The 20,903-nt window shown below is 49.1% G+C and overlaps 1 protein-coding gene across 8 annotated transcripts in view; it reads right to left on the reverse strand.

Moving 5' to 3' along the window:
• Positions 1-2,090: 2,090 nt before the first annotated feature.
• Positions 2,091-20,903, reverse strand: part of CAMK1D (calcium/calmodulin dependent protein kinase ID) — a 502,732-nt gene continuing 483,919 nt past the window's right edge. For 7 of the 8 annotated variants that reach the window (XM_058681891.1, XM_058681890.1, XM_058681888.1 and 4 more), the window contains 5 exons: positions 20,142-20,254; positions 18,783-18,861; positions 11,133-11,220; positions 9,866-9,983; positions 2,091-8,362 (listed from right to left, as the gene is read on the reverse strand). In XM_058681891.1, coding sequence (XP_058537874.1) covers positions 8,244-8,362; positions 9,866-9,983; positions 11,133-11,220; positions 18,783-18,861; positions 20,142-20,254 — 517 coding nt within the window. In that variant the 3' untranslated portion in view covers positions 2,091-8,243. Of the gene's footprint in view, positions 8,363-9,861; positions 9,984-11,132; positions 11,221-18,782; positions 18,862-20,141; positions 20,255-20,903 lie in introns of all 8 variants that reach the window. The other variant, XM_058681889.1, reaches the window with a different exon arrangement.

The following is a 20,903-nucleotide window of genomic DNA, read 5'->3' on the forward strand; positions in this document are numbered from 1 at the left end:
ACCCTTGCATGTGACAAAGGAGGCTAACACGTTTTCCTACAGCTATGAAGCCACCTCATGTCTGTAAAGTGTTTTTATATGTACCAACTCTCTGCAATAGCCTCTTGAAGGCTCATACTCCTCTCCTCCTCTCACATCTCTGGATGAACCCTCCTCCCATCCCCCAAGAGCCCGTGCCAGGTCCTGAGCTCTCAGCTGGCAGCTCTCCTCAGCCTTGGAAACCTGATAAAAGTTCTGGTTGTCCCACCACTCAGTCCGATGCCCCACGGTCTGCTGGGAACATGCAAGCCAGCAGGCACCGGACGGTACCCTTGTGTGGACTGGGCAGATAAACAAGCACCCTTTTCCCTGCGCCAGGGTGCAGGGCCTGGTGTGGAGGGTGTGGACCAGCAATCGGCCCCCACTACTTACTCCCTCAACTGGAAGACCCTGTATGGTGGGTCCAAGAGCGTGTGTGCGTGCCCACACAGACACTCTTCATGAACACCTAATATAACAGGGGAAATTATACACCCTAGGGGCTCAGCATAGACTTTGCAACCAAATATGTAAAAAAAAAAAAAAAAAAAAAAAGGAACTAATCACAACTTCTCTTTCTTGGTCTTTCTCAGCTAGAGAGTGCTGGCATAGCCAAGTACATACATGCCCCCAAGACCACAACTAGCCCAGCCAGACGGCTCAGCACGCGTGTGAACTGAAGACATCCTGTTTTCAGAACCTTTCTCTATGAAGTAGTTTCGTTTCAGCCGCCGTTCTTGGGGGCGCGGAGAATCAGGATTGGGGCGTACACAATCTGTACCCCCTCTTGCCATTAAGCTCTGTGCCTGCTGTGATCAGGTGTAGCTCTTTTCCGGAGGCACAATCCTGTAACTATGTAAGAAGTCTTTCCTTTTTCTTGTACTGTCAGCTCCTAAGTGCATTATGATCAATGATTCACAAGAGAATGTGTAAGACCAAATGTTAGCTGGAAAATATAGGAAATTTGGAGTGAACTTCGGTGCCTGGAGGCTAGGTAAATCTAGGAAGGACAGAGAAACTTGCTTGGTCAATGTGCCTGGAGCCAAGTACAAAAAAAAAAAATTTGACCTGAAACATTTCAACTCTAAGGCATTTATAAACACCAGCTTTCTATCAGGATTCATTTTATACTTCAGCGCATTTGCTTTGGCTAAATTTTCAGTCACACTTGGCAAGTCCTCTCTTTAATAAATCCTTACAAAGAGTTTTCAAAGGTGGTTAGGTTACCAAAGTTCTTTTTGGTCCAAAAATTTGCATCAACAATGTCACCTATGAACCCCCTGAATGACCCCTTTGCTTTCATATGCTTTATAGTTAGGGTCTGGGCTAAGAGACGCCATAATCAAATCAGAAAAGACTAGACGTCCGATGGTGCGCACGATATTTCTTTGGGGTTCACTTAGATCCACAACGGCCCATGCCGTTTCATCTGATATGGCTGCTGGGACAGCGTTAATTCTACATTTCTCTAACACACGTCCAGTTCATTTCCCCCTGCAAATAGCCACTTACCATTTTAGATAGGAGGAATTGTCTGGTCATCAGAGCTAGTCCCCACCATATGTTTGGCGACCTATGAAACGCAGCCTCACCCCCCACGCCCCCAAGAAAGAAAGATAGCAGGCAGCCTTCTGCTCAGAATGAGTCTTTTTGGGGGCATGGAGAACTCCAAAGCTGTGCTGAGCAAAAATACAGGTAGAGGCGTGTGCCCGCTCACCCCCTACTCAGAGAGGGGTTCCCAGAAATCGGCTTTTCCTCTAAGCAACTCAATATCCAGCTAGTGCAATTTGAGTTAATGGGCGCACACCAGCCATTTTCTGCAGCAGCAATGAAAAGGAGAGCTTTGTAAAGTGGGGCACCCTCCCTGGGTCCTGAAGCCAAGATCTGCCCGCCCCTTCCTGTCCCTGGCACTTCGGGCTCATTGGGCGGGTGACATAAAATATTTAGGGAACCCTATGTGTTTCCAGGGGTTCAAACTCCCTTCCCTCCAATCCAAACTCTGCAAAGAGGAGAAGAGAGCTGTTAGCACAACCCCCTCCTGCTCTTTATGAAGGAAACAAACCACAAACATCTGAAGGTGATTAATTGTCTTTATTGGAGGAAAACAAGAAGTCATCAATCTCGTTATCATTATGATAGAAATCTTGATATGTGTACATGATTGTCAAGGCAGAGAATCATTTGCTACATAGGCCCATGAACAATTTTGCAGTGCCGCAAACCTAGGTGGGTTAAACTTCTTGCAGAGTGTTACATGCATGGAATAAATGCACAGTTTCCCTTCTTTGGGACGAACGTGTTTTTTATGGAAAAATTGAACCAATCACAAGCCTCATAATAATAGACGCAGGGACATTCCTGGATTCGTCGCTGTAAGCTTTTGGAAAACATGCTCGCTCGCTGGTGGGAGGGCTCCGAGAAGGGCAGTGACATTATGTGTAGTTGACTACAGCCAATTTAGAAATTGTTCCAAATTTTATTCTGGACGGAACGTGTCTTTTATGTCGTCCAACTTGAATGTGGCACTCAGCTAAATGTTCTCTGAAACAAGCCACCCGTCTTTTGAAACAAAGATGCTGTAGTCTCTCTGCTATCATTGGATGGCATGTCATGACTCTGATGCCAGGGCCCCGGAAGGAGGGGGACAGGCCTCTGTGTGTATGACCAATGTCCAAACAAGCGATGCGCTCCAGTTCCTTCCTTCTCTCTCTGCAAAGCCCGGCTGCCCGCCCTGCCCCGTCCCCTGCCTTGTCAAGTGCAAGGCTGGCAGGATGGCCTGACAATCTCAGTCTGTCCAGATGAAGATTTCCCTTTGAGGAGTAATTTACTTAGTGTTTGGGGCTTTGGGGTCCCTGGTGGTGACTCATCTCTATGACCGAAGCCTCACACACTCCTCTTTTTTTTTTTTTTCCTGTCCATAAGAAAATAAAATCACCTCTAAGTAAAATAATTCAGTAAATAATCAGAAGACATAATCACTGTATGAGAAGTTCCCTGGGGACCAAAAGGTTAAAAGTAGATCTGGCAAATGCAGAAGCAGCATAAGTACAAAGGGTGAACGGAACAGTTTGTCCCTTTGGTGTAGAAAGATACAGACACCGAGAAGCCATTCCACACTTTGTCCACGAAACCAGACCTGGCAGCCACATGCAGCGGGCTTGGCTGCTGAATGCACAGCCTTTGGGTTTGCAGAAGCGGAGCCCCCCACCCCCCCACCCCCGGAGCCAAAAGCCGAGCCGCTGCAGCCGCAGCCGCAGGTGGTGGGGAAGGCCGGCCTGGAAGGGCTGCTGCTCCTTCGGGTCGGGGTCAGCACGGAGCAGGCGGCGGGCCGGGCCTTGGCCGGCATGCGGGGCCGACTTCACAGTGGGGCCGGGCTCTTGCGCCCCCGCCCAGGCTGCGGACCGTGATGCACTTGGGGCCACAAGGACGGTAGGGGCGGAAGGGGGCCTGGGCTTCTGTCTTCCTCCTTCTCCTCCCTGCCCGCCGTCCACAGGAGAGCTCTTCAGGCTAGCTCATCTGCAGGCTGCCTTTCTTGGGGTCTTCAGGAAATAAGCCCCCTCCCCCTTTTCGGACTTGGTCCAATTCGCCTTTGCTATCTCAACATTTTCAACTCTGAAAACCAAAGGGTTGGAACCCTTGTGTGCAAATGTCAGGTACGTTTGCAGCCGGGTGCCCCCTCCCCACAAAAAATGGTGGGTTCCATACAGGTATACACTTTTTCTTTTTTTTGAAACAAACTGAACAGTGTTTGGTCTGGAATGTGTTTAAGGAAAAGGCAAACTCTGCCGAGGGAGGGGGGACAGAACGCGGAATAGTACTGGTTCAGAAGAACATGCAAAGGTTTCGTGCATCGGTTGAATCAGAGGGCCTTCGTTTCATTTGCCAGAAGTGAGCGTGTGACCCTGGGAAAGAGTACATCTTAGTTCTGCTTATGAAATGGGAGGATCTGCCCTTTGCTGGCCCTTGCTTTCCTTTTGCACAGCCAAAGGAAACCCCGGGAGTCACACAGAGGAGGGGGTGTTGCTGGCTGTAACACAGAGGCAGTCACCCTAGCTCTCCTGTCTCTAGCCCTGGGGCCATGGTTCCTGCCTGGCTTCTCCAGTGCAAGGAAGCAACCCTACCTAAAGCTCTGGGTGGGCCGCAGAGCCCTGGTGGCCAGAGCCTTAACATGCTGAGTCATCCCCACTGGAAACGGTCTTTTCTTTCTGTTGAAAATTACTCATAGAATGTCAAATCCCAATGGGTAAATCAGATGAAGCTGTCACTCCTCGAGAGAGAGAGGGGGTCAACCCCCTTTCAGGAGGGGTCAGTTGGGCTCCCTCCCCTTTGTCCCTGGTGTTCTTGACCTTTGTTCTAAAGGGGAGTTCCCCTCTCCCACCCACAACCCATCCAGGATAGGCTGGACACCAAGGTAGGTAAATGAACAGGATGAGGTCAGTGCCTGGCAGGTAAATGAGTCTGAGGGTTATATGCCAAGTCCCTGCCATCAGACGGCCAATGCTTCCTAAGTGCCAGAGTCTTGCCCATTGACCAAGCCATCTTGCTTTGCCCCATGGTGGACTACTGAGTTCCTTGGACATTGTGCTGACAGCTAGTTGGAGAGTGGGACCCTCTCAAAGGAGATAAGCTCTTGTGTGTGGATATGAAACTGCTCCCTGCTTGTGAGGTGGGATTTTAGAAGTGACCAGAATCATTGCCATAGTCAACAACACTAAGCCACACATGCTTTTTGGTTTTTTGTTTGTTTGTTTGTTCATTTGTTTTTTGGTATGCTTTCTACATGGCTCTTTTCTTTAAAAAGGAGACATGAAGGGGAACATTATCCTGCTGTTCTCTTATGGGGTCAGAGGCAGTAGGAGATGGTAAGACCTGCTGCCACAATGGCCATGCACTGTCCTGGACTAGTTGTCAATCTATCTGGGCACCTTCTTCTTTTCCCAAGGGCTTTCTGTGGCCCTGTGTGCTCCCCGTAGGCATTTCCTGCCCTCTCAGATCCAGCTGCCTTTACCCCATCCCAACCCAATACCCCAGGCTGCAGTGTACTCACTGAGGGAAAGCAGTGAGCAGTCCAGACCCCAGGGTACCCTACTTAAGAGCAAAAAGCAGCTGGTCATGTGGGGGCCCCATGTGGGCGAGCACTCACTGCTCATTTCAGACCAGTGATGGCTTTGCCTGTTGCCTCACTGATGAGATGAAAAGTGGGGAAGAGGAGGAGGGACAGACAGGGCAGCTGAGAGAAAGACCACTCAAGGATAGTTCAAAATGTCATATTCAAATGAAAAAAAAAATCCACTAGCTCTGAGAAGCTGAGGAGACCAATGGTGGGGGGAGGGGCTGGGGTTGAAAGGAAGCCTGTGATGGAGCTGGTGGCCATCTGTTAGCCTCGGCCACATGCTGGCTTCCACAGTGAGTGGAAGCTGTGGGCACGTATGAAAGGCTCAGCTACGACTGGCGGGATCTGACATCAGCAAGGGTCCCGGGATTTAGCCACCCCGCTCGGCAGGTCTTAACAAAAGGCACATTCTGGGTTTATTTTCCTCTCTTCCTAAAACGATAGGAAATAACCTAAGTCCAGTGGCACTGCGACAGAATGGATTTGCCTGATGTCAAGTTCAACAGAGTTGGCTTTTGAGCTGAAACCTGTCCCTACACATCACACTGTGTTGTTGACGCATTCCAGGCCAAGCACAGCCACAGGCTCATCTGAACTACAAAGAGGACGCTGGCCACAGGGCCTCATCTCCTGCCTGTTCTGCACTTCTTGGTGAGACATACCTTCAAACTAATTGAATAGAAGGTACACCCCAAATATCAGCTCTAGGAAATAATCTAATCACCCATGAGAGAATTTGGCTTCAGAAGTTGCCCTCCAAATGCAACTGACTGCACCTAGTACAAGGTGCAAAGAACGGATAACCAGTCAGGCACACATCACAGGTACCAGATTTGGGCACATTATCACCCTGTTACATCTAATTCCTTGTTTTCTTGTACTGTAGAAACAGGAACGTTCCATTATACTTGTTCATAAGCAACACCCTAATAAAGCCCCTGGAGAGAGACCACAGTTTTCTGATACTCTGTAATATTCATGCCATTTTCCTTCTGCGGGCATGGCATTGACACTTATCCAACTCACACAATACCTGCTTCTCAACTCGGTCTATGGTCATCTTATAGACTTTTTTAGGTTTTTTTATTAATCGTGAAGAGCGACAGCCTGATTTTCGCTCTGGATGCATGTGTGGCAGATGCCAAGTGGGATTCCTGCCAAGGGGCTGGGTGCATATGATGCATGTTGGGTACAGGGTAGACCAGCTGTCTGTCTTCCTGTCTGCTCTTATACGTACCTGCACTGCCATACTAATGGAGGCAGAATGGAGCTGCTGAGCCTAGAAACATGGTGTGTATGTGTGTGTGTGGGGGGGGGGCGTGGCTATCACTAAATATTTGGCCTGGACACAGGCATAGGTGTGGCTTGACCACAAGACGGCTTGACCAACAGGACCTGCTGAATGTGGCTAGCTATAGGAGAAGGGCAGGAGGACCACAGCCAGTAGAGTTGTTGGGCCATCGGGCAGACCTACAGGGACTCATGGCAGGCTTGAGGCTGACGGTGTGAAATGCAGACTCATGGTATTATGGTGGGCAGGGGGTCAAGGGAGGGCTTTTGCAAACCTAGCATTTGGAGCCACCTGCAAGCCTCTGCAAGAGAGCATCCTCAAAGCCCTCTTGGGAAGTGGTTTGCCCTGGGTTTCACGCCGTGCTCTACCCTGCACACCTATGCATCACATGGGTAAACAACGCTGCCCGCTTTGCCTGGGACATTGCCAGTTTTAGCAATGTAAGTTCTACTTCCCAAGAAATTCTTAAATCCCAGGCAACTGGCACCTTTGGTGACACCACCACTACCGGTCTTTGGTTTTCAGACTGCCCCGGTCAGAGGGAGGGCTGCAAGTGCTGGCTGGCCATCACCGCGCTGGCCAGTGTCCTGCTTGCCTGGCAGGTCACCTCTCCTTACCACCCCAGATAAATGGACTCTTTTCCAAGGCCACTTCCCTCTCCTCGCCTGGGTAACATTCATAGAAGAACAGGGTAAAAATCTGCAGAAACAACTTGTGTGAGTTGGAGGCCATTTTGAGTGTAAGATTAGAAATGCATTTTTAAAAAACAGAGAGAGACAGCGCGAGAGAGATTAACTTTAAAACTGCATAGCTGAGAGCAGACTTTTCTGTGTTACCCTCGTGAGAAATATAAGCTGTGTGAGACATTCCCTTTAACCAAAATGGCGTCTGGTTCCTTCTGGAAGGGAGGCTCTTATATCTTTGCTGGGTGGGCATCTCCTTCACAGCAAGTGAAGCCTCTGAAGTTTAGCTTTAGTCTTGGGGGAGCAGGCTTCTTTATTTCTGACCACTGACGGTGAAGGCCCCTAGGGTCTCTGGTTGGCCAGGGGCATACTGGAGGGGGTGTTGGAAAAGGTCTTCTGCACGTTCCCTCCCCAGGCGGCCCTGGAGACAAGGCAGCCTCACTGGACTGCTGAGTTGTTTTCTTAAAGAGCTGCCTCTCCAGGGAAGGGGAGAGAAGGAGGAAAAAATAGAAGTAAAGTGCACTCTTCACCTTGGAGACAGATTCTCGATCCTCTTATTAGAATTTTTAAAAATACCTTTACATTCCCCTTGGAGGGAAAAAAAAAAAAAAACACCTCTCTTAAAGGTTAACATAAAACTCAACTACTGATAAGCAAAAGATACAGGTCATGTGACTAAGAAGTAAAGATCAGAAGGGCATGTTTCTTAAAGGGTAAAAAATAAAACCCTAATGCGCAATATTTACCAAGACTTAAATAATCCAGTTGAAACCTTTTTTGTCATTAATGAAAAAATACAACATAGACGGTTCCCCACACCTAGAAGAGCAGAAGTGACGACGGTTGGGAAAGAGGACGAGGGAGGTCCGTTCTATCAGAGCTTTGCAAGATTCATATGTACAGCACCAGATCCTATCACATCAGCTCCCTTGAGTCAGTACAGTTTGTGAGAAACGAACACTTCAGAATTGCAGTATAAAATATGGCCATAAAAAACTTCTGTCTTCCAGTCCTGTGCAGGAAGGCGCACCATGCAAGGTGGGATCACTCTGGAGCGGCTGGTGGCGCTGGCGGCCCCGCGGGGGCGGTGGGGGCCCCCTTCCCCGGCCCCGCCCTTGGGCCCCACCTCCAGAGCCAGTCACTTGCTCCCGGAGTGCACTGTGGTCACAGTGGCGGGCCTCGGTCTCCGCTCCGCCCCCACTCCTGAGACCCCGGATGAAGAAGAAATGAAACTACAGAGCGTGGAGGGTGCCAGACCTGCAAGGGGGACAGTGGACACAAGGGGGTCGAAGCTTCAGAAGAAAGTATTCGCTCCCCTTTCCCACTCCAGGGTTTGGGGGGACAGCGAACTCTTACACTCCTGTCTCTAAATGTTCACCTACCTGTAGGAAAACCTTTGCAATGTGTCCTTGAAATGCTTTCTTCCTAGACACAACTCTTCCCTCCTGTTCTAGCTCTGACGCTGCTGACTGCTTTGTATTTGAACACGACATGGTTTGGCATCCGTAACAGGGTAGGTACCACTCACCGAGCACTCACTATGTACTAGGCTGCAGGCTAGGTGTTGAATACATACTGTTGTTTATAACAGGCCCCATGAGTAGAGGTTTGAGGAGTGAAGACAGAATGTGATCCCTCTGCCGACCCATTTCGTGTGTGGTCTGTACTCCTGGCTAAGGACCAGCTGTGACACAGAGCACATCGAAATGGGGCCGTTTGCCTCTTCCTCCAATTCCAGCAGCCCCGGCCTAGAAAAATTGCTCACACACCGCCCTACTATGCTCCCTGAGAGTATGTGGTGGCATCAGAAAACACTGATGTGGGACGAGTATCCCGCAGCTCAGCTCCGGTAGCATAGTTCCCGGTGACCTTTACAGGCTCCGACGCGGGGAGATCCATTAAATGTGGGTCTACCACAGCGTGCGGTTGGGTCAGGGGACGCGCATGGAGATTTCCAGGCAAAACGGACGGGCTCACATTCCCAAATGAGATGGGATGACTATTTAGAGAGGGAGGGAACCCTTTTCTGAGGGTCATGGGATGGAATGTGATGCCCAGAGGGGGACCAAGCTGAAGGGTTTCAGTGATCAGGGAGATGAGGGCCAACAGGGACCATCAAGGCAACTGCCCTGAGGGGGACAGAAGCCCCTGAGATGGCCTACTATGGGATTAAGATAAATAGACCAGCGAGCGGTGGGGAGTAGGGGAGAGAAATAGAGTATGTCACATGCCCTCAATGATGTAACAGCCTAACACAAAGATGAAAGTGAAATATTCTTACTATTACTCTGACTGCAAAGCCAGTGCACATCATATAATTCAGCTCCAAGCATCATCCTCCTCATCAAAAAGTAGGTATTAAAAGCCAATGAGATCAGGCTGTCACGAGTCTCTGCCACCCTTTCCTCAACCCCTAAGAATGACGCGCAGCGACAAGCGAGCCTCGGGGGAAGGAGACGGATCCGAAAGTGTCTGGGCTCTTGTCCAGACAGGTATGGCTGTGCAGCGCTTGAGCCACAGATTTCCCATCTAAAAATGGAACTCATCATACCTACGGTTGTGTGTGTATCGAATAATTAAACATTTCGAAAACATTCTTTAAAATTAAATAACGTCCCAGGGTTGCTGGGGGACATGCCACGAGAGGAATTAAATCAGAAGTGCCTGACACCAGGAGCTCACAAAGGACTGTGCTCGCCTCCCCACCCCAGATCTGTCTGACACGCCAGTTGGAAAGTTCTGTCTTTGCTACATACGCACAATCTTTTTGGCTGGCCAAACTGAGGCTGCTTGAAACGCTTGCATTTGAACTGTCCAGGCTGCTGCCGAGATGGAGTTTCCTCATGTGTCTCACAACGGCCGTGGCATTAAATGCTTGCTGAAATTTAAGAAAGGGAAAAAAGGCAGACACAATAGTCCAGCTAATTAGAAAAGACTCAGACTGTGTCTGGTTGTTTCTTCTTACTTACCCCAACCATTTTCAGCTTCTTACAACGTTCTCATGATATTTTAGAAAGGAAGCTTGTCTTGCCCCTTCTTCCAAAATGATGCTAATGTTTTGCACCCCTCGCCCCCACTGAAATGTTTTTTGGAGATTTAAACAAATATTCCTCTTTAGACATAGTAAACGTAGAGGATAAATGTAAACCAATACTCTCTGTCATTTAAGGGAAGTGACTTTTAGAATAAAAGGTGTATTCTAGTAAGATGATCTCTTAAAAGGTGATGCTTTAAGGTAGCTTTAATTTTCCTATTATTAGTGCTTGTATCCTAACTAATAGCATTTCCTCCGAATAAAGCAGGTCAGTGGAATTAATTTTGTTTCCCCGCACTGATTAGAACATAGGGTTTAGGTAACCAGTCGATGACCAGGAAAGCTCAGTGGTATAACTCCATCACATTTTTAGCCGAAAATATCGATGAGTTCAACTCAGATTCCCTGTCTTTCCCCACCCCCTTTCCTATCACTTTCATAAAAGTCAGCTAGTCAAAGTTCCAGCAGCAGAAAGGAAGACAACAGGAATTATGTTCTTAAGAAACAGCAAATGAGTAAGGGCTGACACTATTGCTATTTTTGAATCACAGAGGGGAAATATTAAAGCCATACTTCATCCCTCCCACACCATGACATCCCCTTTGAGTCTTAATGGTTATCAGTTAAAATTAGCAAGATTATTTGGGTGAGGCTCTGGGGACTTTCATCAAACTCGGGTGATAGTAACCTTGAGAAATAATAAATGCTCCAACTGTAGGGCAAGTTTCATGGGGGTGGTTCAATTCATCGCAAAAAAATTTTTTTTGAGGTGGGGGAAGGACAGAGGGGGAAGAGAGAGAGACACACACAGAGTGAGAGAGCGAGAGAGAGAGAATCCTAAGCAGTCTCCAGTGCTGTCAGCTCAGAGCCCGACGCAGGGTTCGATCCTATGACCCTGGGATCATGACCTGAGCTGAAATCAAGAGTTGGACGCTTAACTGACTGAGCCACCCAGGTGCCCCTCATTGTAAATGTAATGAGCCCAAGACTTACTCTCCATTTGCTTTTTGCAAAGTTCTTCCGGATCTGGGCACTGACAGACTCGTGGATGTTTTTGTTGAGGGCTGTGTCACCAGCGATCCTGAAACAGAGGCAAAGATGCTTCTTCAAAAGGGTTTCTTGAGGGGTGCGGGGTGCTCTGACACCGGGTCGCACGCTGCTTTCCCAGGGACGCCCCAACCCCGTCCCTGTCCTGAGGTTCACTGAGAGGGTGGCTTCCCGCTGCCCTTCCAGGCTGTGTGGCTCTTGTCTTACACGCACACCATCTGTCACCACCGCCAAGTCCTGTCCCCCTTCTATAGACTCAGCACCCTCCCAGAGATTCGTTGACCTCTCTGCCTGGTTCCCACTTCTTCCCTTTCGGCCCCAATTGCTGCGACATCAGAAGCCACAAGGCAACTTGAATCCAGTTTTCCCTCCTTTCCCTCCGTCTCCGTCTCCACCAGCTCTCCACCTGCAGTTCTGAGGTCCCACATGTGTTTCCTGCCTGGTCTGACCCCCAGATCCCTGCCCAGGGCCGTCTTCCCAGCTTTCTCCTGCCAGAGGCCCCTTCCTTCTGCCCTCTCCAGGCCCTCGGCATCACGGACCTGCTCACATCCCGGGCCCAGAGCATCCTTCTGGTCCTTTCCAGCAGTTAAGCTCTGCCATGTTCTCGCCTATACTTCCTCCATGCTCAGGGAGAGGGTGCCCAGCCTCAGCTCAGCCCTGCTTGCCAAATCTTCCCTCGCATTTCCCGTAAGAATTCTCTGAACTACCAGGACTGGATCCACTCTGCATTCAGCTGGGTCCCTGATATTACTGGGCATTAGTTCTTGCTTGCTCCATTAGCCTTCCACCAGCAGGGAAGAGGGTGGGTCTGCTTTTCACCTCTGTCCTTAGAAACTACCTAGGAATTACCCTCCTCGTCCTGTGACTTCCTCCTCCTGCTTTACCACCTCTCCTTCCCTCCCTTCCTCCTCCCTCCTCTCATCTCTCGGCTTACAATCTCCAGGCTCATTTGGTCACCTGGAGGTCACTTGCAGCTCATTCTTTTCCCACACACTCCCCTCAACCTCGACACCACCCCTGCTCTACATTTAATCACCTGGCCTTCTCCCCTAGTTTCAGAGGAAGCTGTGTTTTGCTCTCATTCTTTTTTGCACTTAGAACCTTCAGTATCTTCCCTTTCATTTTTAAAAAAGTTTTTGATGTTTATTTTTGGAGGAGAGAGAGACAGAGCATGAGTGGGGAAGGGAAAAAAGAGAGAGGGAGACACAGAATCCAAAATAGGCTCCAGGCTCTGAGCTGTCAGCACAGAGCCCGACGCAAGGCTTGAACTCATGAACCGTGAGATCACGACCTGAGCCGAAGTCGGACGCTTAACCCACTGAGCCACCCAGGCACCCCATCTTCCCTTTCATTTAACACCAAACTGTTAAATTCTAGGCTGGTATCTGTTACCTATGAAATCATTTTTTGCATCTGAAAAGTTAAGGGGCAGAGAGAGAGATGCCAGGAACACTGACCATCCTTTCTGGCTGGAAGGTGACTGGTTAGTGAGGAAGTGAGGAAACCTGTCATCTCCCAGACCCAGATGGCCCTGAACCCCAAACAGCCTAGATGCCACAGTATTATGTCCAACTGTTTTGGGGACATGAAAAGAATAAGCTTAGGACTTCTTCAGACAGATTACCCCCGAGGAAAAATCTGTCCCCACCCACCCAGCCTTTCACTTTAAAATCGAAAACATGGTTGATGGATGTGATGTTTAGTCTGTGCCAGGCAGGGCCCAACTTTGGAGTGCGGTCTGATATTCCCGCTCCTCCAACCATAGGCTCTGTCTTTTTCCCAGCGGGGCTGCAAATCCTTAGTCAAGGGGACACTCAGAAACTGACTCAAGAGAACCAGGTTTCCAATTCCAACGACTGCCAATCGCCCCCTGTCCCCAGACACACATCAATGACACAGAAACAGACTAGCGGGCAAATCCAAGGAACAAGGTTAGCGGACTGCAGACATCTTTATTAAGCTCTTCCTGCTACACAATTCATGTGAGTGTTTCCTCCTGCACCATTTTTAAATGCTACATCCTCAGAAAAGAAGGCCAATTCCAACTCATTGGTGGCCAGTGCTTTCTTGGAAACGAGCAGGCAGAAGTGGTAGGAATACGGGGTTCCTTGGGCCGAGCACCACCGCAGGGCAGAGCGACGCTCCAAACCAAACAGACCAGCGAGGGGGTCAGGGAAACTCCCTTCTTTGTGGGCTAGCATGGGCTGAGATGTAAGGAAAATGCAAACTTCCAATTATTTTAGGAATGTTCCATGCTCGCTTCCCACAGTCCCGGGGTGTGCTGTAGCTGAGTAAGACCAGGCAGGGCAGACGTGGCCCAGAGGCCCCTGTTGGGGCACTCTCCTTGGGGAAGCGAGGCCACCTTGGCCCATGACCGCACACGATCTTCCTCAAATGGACACCGCCATGGAAATGGTTACTGCTGCTCACGAGCCGGCGACATTACAATGACAACATATGACACTCACAATGCTCGGTGTTCCTGGCTTTAGCATGATTCATCAGCAACACCAGAGGCACAGAATCCTAGAATTTAGAATTAGAAGGGACTCTAGTACCTTGATGGTCCTAGGAATTGAATGATGCCTCCGACACAGAGGAATCTCCTTATAAATCTGTGCACACACACACACACACACACACACACACACAAAGCTATGGCGCCCACATTCCATTCCTATCTCCCTTGTTTCTACTTTTTTAAATATTTGATTTTTTTTTTTTTAATTTTTTTTTCAACGTTTTTAATTTATTTTTGGGACAGAGAGAGACAGAGCATGAACGGGGGAGGGGCAGAGACAGAGGGAGACACAGAAGCGGAAACAGGCTCCAGGCTCTGAGCCATCAGCCCAGAGCCTGACGCGGGGCTCGAACTCACGGACCGCGAGATCGTGACCTGGCTGAAGTCGGGCGCTTAACCGACTGCGCCACCCAGGCGCCCCTAAATATTTGATTTTTAAGTAATCTCTACACACAGCGTGGGGCTTGAACTCACACACCCAAGATCGAGAGTTGCGTGCTCTACCGACTGAGCCGGCCAGGCACCCCACCTTGCTTTCCAGTTTTAACCTCATGCTAACAATGCAGATGGCATTCGTATAAATCACACTTTGTGAGGTCTCTCTTGCTCTCTTTCTCCACACCCAAATCATCAAACTCATCTCTCCTTGCCTTCTGGTGTTTTTGTGTTCTGTACGTGGTCTGCTGTACCTCCATAGGTCTGATTTTGCATTTTTCTAGCCACTTTCTCAGGACAGGCTTGGTGATGCTGCCGTGTACCCCCAGAGACCAGTTTCCCAGACTCCTGGGCTGCTTCCCAATTCCTACGGTCAACCAGAGCTCAGCTGGCTGGAGCCCAGAAGAGGGGAGGGGACCCAGAAACACTGAGGAGAGGGCTGCATATGCCACCCTGGCCTGGCCAACACATGATGTCCCCTCCCAGGTGGACACATTACCAAGTGTTGCCTGGGGCATGGATGCCCAAGAGTCACCACTTTGGTTTCCTTGTCAACGCAACTGAAATTCCAATTTCAGCTCAGGTCATAATCTCCTGGCTCGTGAGTTCTAGCCACATGTCAGGCTCTGTGCTGACAGCTCAGAGCCTGGAGTCTGCTTCGGATTCTGTGTCTCCCTCTCTCTCTCTGCCCCTCCCCCACTCACAAAAGCAGATGTCTCCCTCTCTCAAAAATGAACAAACATTTAAAATTTTTAAAAGATCAGGGGGACACAGGAAAGACCTGGCAAGGTGGGCCGACCACCCTACACACAGACAGCTCTGAAAGGAACCCTGTCCTGTCTGGCACGGTCTGTTTTGAGTCTGAGGAAAGGGGTCTGGGACTTCCAGAGCCCCTCCTGGCTCTTGGTAGCCTTGATTCAGCCGGAAGAGCGAGTGCAGAATAAGAGATCATGTTCTCTGGATATAATCGATGTGCCAAGAGCACAGCTTCTAGAATGATAGTGTTGATAAAGCTGTGCTCCCTGGAATAATTACCCCACTTTCTGCCAGCTCTCTGTTGAATCAGGTGCTCTCAGCCCGAGCAATTTTACATAAAAGAAACAGGCATATCATAAATGCAGGCAGTGGGGCATTTCAATGATGTCTGAGTCAAGTACATTCATTGGTACCATTTTCTAATGTTTGACTTCCTGGGATTTTTGAAATGCACGTAAAAAAAATTGTAAAGCGTTGGCAAAAACCCAGCTCTACAGTACAAAGACATTAATTTGTGCAGCTCACACACAGATACACGGATACATTGTACCGTGACCCAGGCAGATAACTGTGAAGTCTCTGTTTCTAGCCCGACCCCCTTCCTGGGCTCCAGACTCACTCGGCAAAGGGCCCCCACCTTCAGCACCGGGACAGAGGGCTCCTGGGCCCTCCCTCCTGCTCCTCACAGTGGAAGCATCTCACCCGCCCAGGCCCTCCCCCTGGCACCTCGGGAAGGACTTCAGACCCCTCTGTCCCAGCAGCGCTCTGCCCCAAGCTGCGGCTCCCCACCCCTCAGTGTGTTCTCCATCCTGCTTCCTCCCTGTGGCTCCGGACAGGCCCCCTCCACCCTTCTCTGGGCCATCCCCCACTCCGCCTCCAGTCCGCACCTCCCCGCCAGCCTCCCTTGCCCCATGGCCAGCAATTCGGCCTCTCTTCTGCAACCGGTTGAGCCTTCTGAGACACAAATCTCATCACCTGGCTTAAAACCTGTCAGAGGCCCCCACCGCCCAAAGGGAAAATACAAATTACTTCCTACGGTCGTAAATTCAGGGCAACTCCTATAGATCAGAGATCTGTTAGGTGCTAGGTCCTCTTATTTGTATTATTTGTATGTCACGAATCCCTTGAAAAGCCCTGCAGGATATACACTGCTGTCATTTATGATTTCAGTCTGACACAGGGGCCCACAGAGCTCAGGAGCCCGCAGATGCAGTAACACATATTCTACCATTCCTGGTCTTTGGGAGGGGGGTAGCTGGGACCTGCCCTCGAGCAGGCTACCCCAGAGAACTCTGCCGGCCATGTCTTCCTTCTCGTGCCCTCCCGCCTCGCTCCTGTGCCCACGCCCCCTCCAGGAACCTGAGAGTGGTGGCTCCAGGACAGAGGTGGGTTTAGGCTCCTGAGCGAGGCCCAGGCCGCTTGCCCCACCTGGAACACCTCCCCTCCCTGGACAGTCTGGGAAGGCCTTCTCTCAGGGAGACTCGGCCCCTCTGGAAGGCCTCTGCCAGACCCTCTCCCTTCTTTTGTTCGTCAAAAACACCTGGTGAAGGAGAGACCAGGTCTCAGCGGGGATCCTTCCTGTCTTCCACACAGCGAGGCCGGATTAGTGGACAAGTCCTAGGAAGGAAATTGCTTCCCTTCTTTAAAGGTTCTCTTTTTCCTCTTCTGTCAGATCATCTCCAACGTCTTGTACGTACAAAATAAGCACGCGCTGGGGTGTCATGTACGACACGATGGCTATGGTTCTAAGAGAGTAACTCCTAAAAGGTCTCATCACAGGGAAAAGAAACTGGGGGGGAGGGTACCTATGTAAGCGGATGGATGTTAATTAAACTTATTGTGGTAATCACTTGACAATACATACAAATGCCAAATCCTTACGCTATATGATAGACTTAAACTTATACAGTGTCTGTCAACTATATCTCAACAAAACTGGGAGAAAACAGAGTTTCATGCAGCTTTAAAGGCCGTATGACTTCAGGAGAAATTCCCCTTAACAGCACGCAAGAAAACTGCCCTGCCCCCTACTCTCATCCCAAGCATTTCCTCCAATTGTTGATAAAGTAAGAAAAAGCTTTACTAACTTTATTGCCTCATACTTTAACCTGCTGTCCAATGTAACTGATTAAAAACTATCATTTATATAAGCTGATTAAAAGATGTACAATCAGGGGCGCCTGGATGGCGCAGTCGGTTAAGCGTCCGACTTCAGCCAGGTCACGATCTCGCGGTCCGTGAGTTCGAGCCCCGCGTCAGGCTCTGGGCTGATGGCTCGGAGCCTGGAGCCTGTTTCCGATGCTGTGTCTCCCTCTCTCTCTGCCCCTCCCCCGTTCATGCTCTGTCTCTCTCTGTCCCAAAAATAAATAAAAAACGTGGAAAAAAAAAAAAAAAAAAAAAAAAAAAGATGTACAATCAAATCTACCTCCTTATTCAGAAACATCTTCTCCTTCCCTGCGGCCCTTCCTGTCTTCCTTTTACCGGTCTTTACAGGGTGGTGGTGAAGAACACTTATTTTGAAGTCAGTTCTGCCCGGAAACCATTCTGGCTTCACCACTAGGTAGTGGTTGTGCAGTCTTGGCTAAGGATAAGTTAGTTACCTTGTCTCTCTAAATTGATTCTCTTATCTCTGAAATGGAGATAAAACCTACCTTACAGAGCCATTATAAAGAAAAACATGAGATGATATGTTAACGCAATGAGAACAGTACCTGAACCAGAACTCATGCTCCATAAATGACAACTGTTGTTATACATTAAGTTACAGATCTTCCTTGACTTACAGTGGGGCCAAGTCCCAATAAATCCATCAGACGTTGAAAATACCATATATCAAATGTGCATTTTAAGACACCTCACCTACCAAACATCAGAGCTCAGCCAAGCCTACCCTAACCGTACTCAGACCACTCACTTTAGCTTATAGTACAGTTTCTACTGAATGTGTATCTCTTTCACACCGTCGTAAAGTCAAAAAAAAATCATCGGGTTGGGGACCGTCTGTGAAGCCAGGTCATGAAGCTCCCCTGAGCAGGTCCCCTTTGGAAGACTAACCAGCGTGTGAGACTCTGGAGGAAATGCTACAGGGTCGAATAGACAAGGGGGCAGTTTTCTCGAATGCTTTTTAGGGGAATTTCTCCTGAAGTCGAAGTCTGTTTGTTTTAATCAGACCACATATTCTGCTATTCCTGGTCTTTGTTTTCAGATGGCTGCTCCTGGCAGTTTAATGAAAATACCTTAATGAAACATTTACTATGTGCCAGACATTGTGTTAAACCCTTCACAGGCACAATCTCAATTATTTCTTACATCAGCCCCGTAATTGGGTATCGCTGTTCTCATTGTAAGGTAAAGAAAATGGAGGCTCAGAGAAGTAAAGTATAAATGCAGAGTAACACCTAGGGGATCGTGAAGCTGGGTTCAAACCTGGTAAGTGGCTTCAAGGGCACTGCGGAGAAATGTAGTCATACACAACACCATGCACTAGCGATAAATGCCTCTGGGGTTGAAGGCACACGAAGATGAAAAGCATCTTATGAGGAGAAGAATAACATCAATTCACTTCCCTACTGAACGGTAAGCTCAAGGAATCAAACTCCAATCTGAATGACTCCTTGAAGAATGACCTTCAATAAAAACGATCCTAAAATACTTGATGTAAAATGAAAACCCTACAGCTACTTTTTGTACGCTTCGCTTGTCCTCCATGCATTCAGAAGACTGTGTCCTGAGGGAACAGAGTAGCTCGAGTGTCGCCTGGGGGACGGGGTGAAAGCCACTGGTTGGAGATGAAATCATTCCACAATTAAGAGCGGCTAAGAGGGACTTTACTCTGGGAAGGCATCAGATGGCATTAGGTCCTTCTACTGGGTCATTTTTCTTACCATGGGTGCCGAGCGGCTTGCTCACAAGTGTATCTTTTATTTGGATCTTTCTCCATCAGATTCCGAATGAAATCTTTTGCTGTTCAAAAAGAAAGCACAAGGGGTGGAATCAGTCTGTGGCTTGTGATGTGACAATCTGATGTCACCAGGCCTTCAAGAACATTGTGTGGCACATGAAAAACAGATCAGCCCCTCCCATGCCCCCCAACCCTCTTGGGTACCTGGACATGGGAGGCAAGCGGGAATCAGTGTTTGGGGGAAAGGGAAGCCAAGACTTGGCACTCTTAAGAGGTGACACTGCGAACGAGGAGGCAGCCAAGCCAGGCGTAGGACCCAGCCTTCCCAAGTCAAAGCCCTTCTCTGGCAGCTGGTGACATCTTTGGTTCAGAGATCAAACGTCTTTGTTATCATATGCCTCTCCCTGAGCTCACTGCTGCCAAGAGAGCTGCTTTGTTGACGTCCTCTCTGTGTTTCAGACATCACTGATTCAACAAAATCCCCAAGGCCTCTACCAAGGCCACCAGGTCCTGGGCAGGCCCTGTGGATACACAGCCCTCCAGGAGCCCCCTCACGGCCCACTTAGCCGATCACGATGAACATGCAATTTTGCTGAGGAATAAAGCAGGTGTTTCCAGTTAGGAGGAAATAACTCAAATAATAAAATGCGATATCTGAACAGCTCACCGGTAAGTGCAGGGCTCTGCCCTATTTATTATTTCATTTAATCCTTGCACCACCCGCTTTGGTAGGGAGGAGTATTATTATCATCCTGACCTCCTCAGGAAGACACTGAGGCTCGAGAGATTCGTCAGTTTACATGAGCCTTGGTTTTGATCTTTATCCCTGAGGAAGAAATGGTGAACGGCTCTGGGAACGTTTCAGTGTGGCACAGGAGCTGAGACGTGGGCTCTGGCATGAGGGCTTGGGTTCAAATCCCACATCCGCCACTTACTAGCTGTGTGGTTTCAGTCAAGGCATTTCACCTTCTGGGGCCTCAGTTAATTCACCTGTCAAGTGGGGATAATAGTAACACCTATCGGAAAGGTTGTCCTGAGGACCAAGTAAGCTAGCACATGGGCACAATAAGCACTCAATAAATGTTAGCTGATACTGGTTCAGTCCTGGAGCGCCCAGATCAGGGCACGGCTAAGAGTGGTGGAGGAGTCAGTCCCGTCCCTCAATCTGGCTCAGGTCAGACGTCCCCAGCCTACCTTCCACGTGGCAAGTCAAGTCCAAGTACGAAGCTAAGGAAACGTCCTTGGGAGTCTCAGGACCACTCCGAACCCCCCAGGCCTGTCACAGTCAGGTGGTCTGGACGTAGGGTCCCAGGGGCCACCCATGGGGAGCGGAGATACCTACCAGAGTCAGAGATGTCGTCCCAATAGGGCGAGTCAAACTCATATTCCGCCTTGAGGATCTGCTCAAAGAGCTTGGAGTCATTTTCATCGTAAAAGGGAGGGTAGCCACAGAGCCTGGAAGACAAGACAGTGTAAGGATCTGTAGTGGCTGCACATCTATGGCGGTGGCTGGACATTCTGCACGGAAGGAAGAGCCATTTCCACCCAAACTGAGAAAACCTGCTGTGTGTATGTTACAAGTACCATGTGAGCAAAGAAATCACACATTCTATGGGCAGAGGTGGCACAGAGCTAAAACTGTGATTTGATAAGTGGCAAAGAGGTGATGATCTAAAGTAAACATGCATGTAAGTCCACCTTTCCATGTTACTAACCAGAGCCCCGTATACTCCCAAACCAACCCCCAAACCTTCTGTGTGCAAGTGCTTCTCATCTTATTGTCTGTAATACTATCCCCAGCAGATGATGGGTTGGTAACCAATTTGCCACAAGTTCCCCTAAAATGCACATTACCAACCTACCATGCCCAAACTGGGTATTTGGAAGGTCACAGTTTGGGCCATTAATATACAATAAATATAAAAGCAGAAGTCGGCACAAATCATAATGCTATCACCCCTCTTCCTCCGAACCCTTTCAAAATTGATCTTTACAAGATTATATTAGGGTGTTGGTGCAAGCCACATAACAGTTCTGGAGGTACCAACAGTCAGCTGACCAACCTAACAGGAGTGAAAATGTTTCTTAGATGCTCCAAATACAA

This window comes from Neofelis nebulosa, chromosome 8 (assembly GCF_028018385.1).
Source record: "Neofelis nebulosa isolate mNeoNeb1 chromosome 8, mNeoNeb1.pri, whole genome shotgun sequence".
NCBI classification, from domain to species: Eukaryota; Metazoa; Chordata; class Mammalia; order Carnivora; family Felidae; genus Neofelis; species Neofelis nebulosa.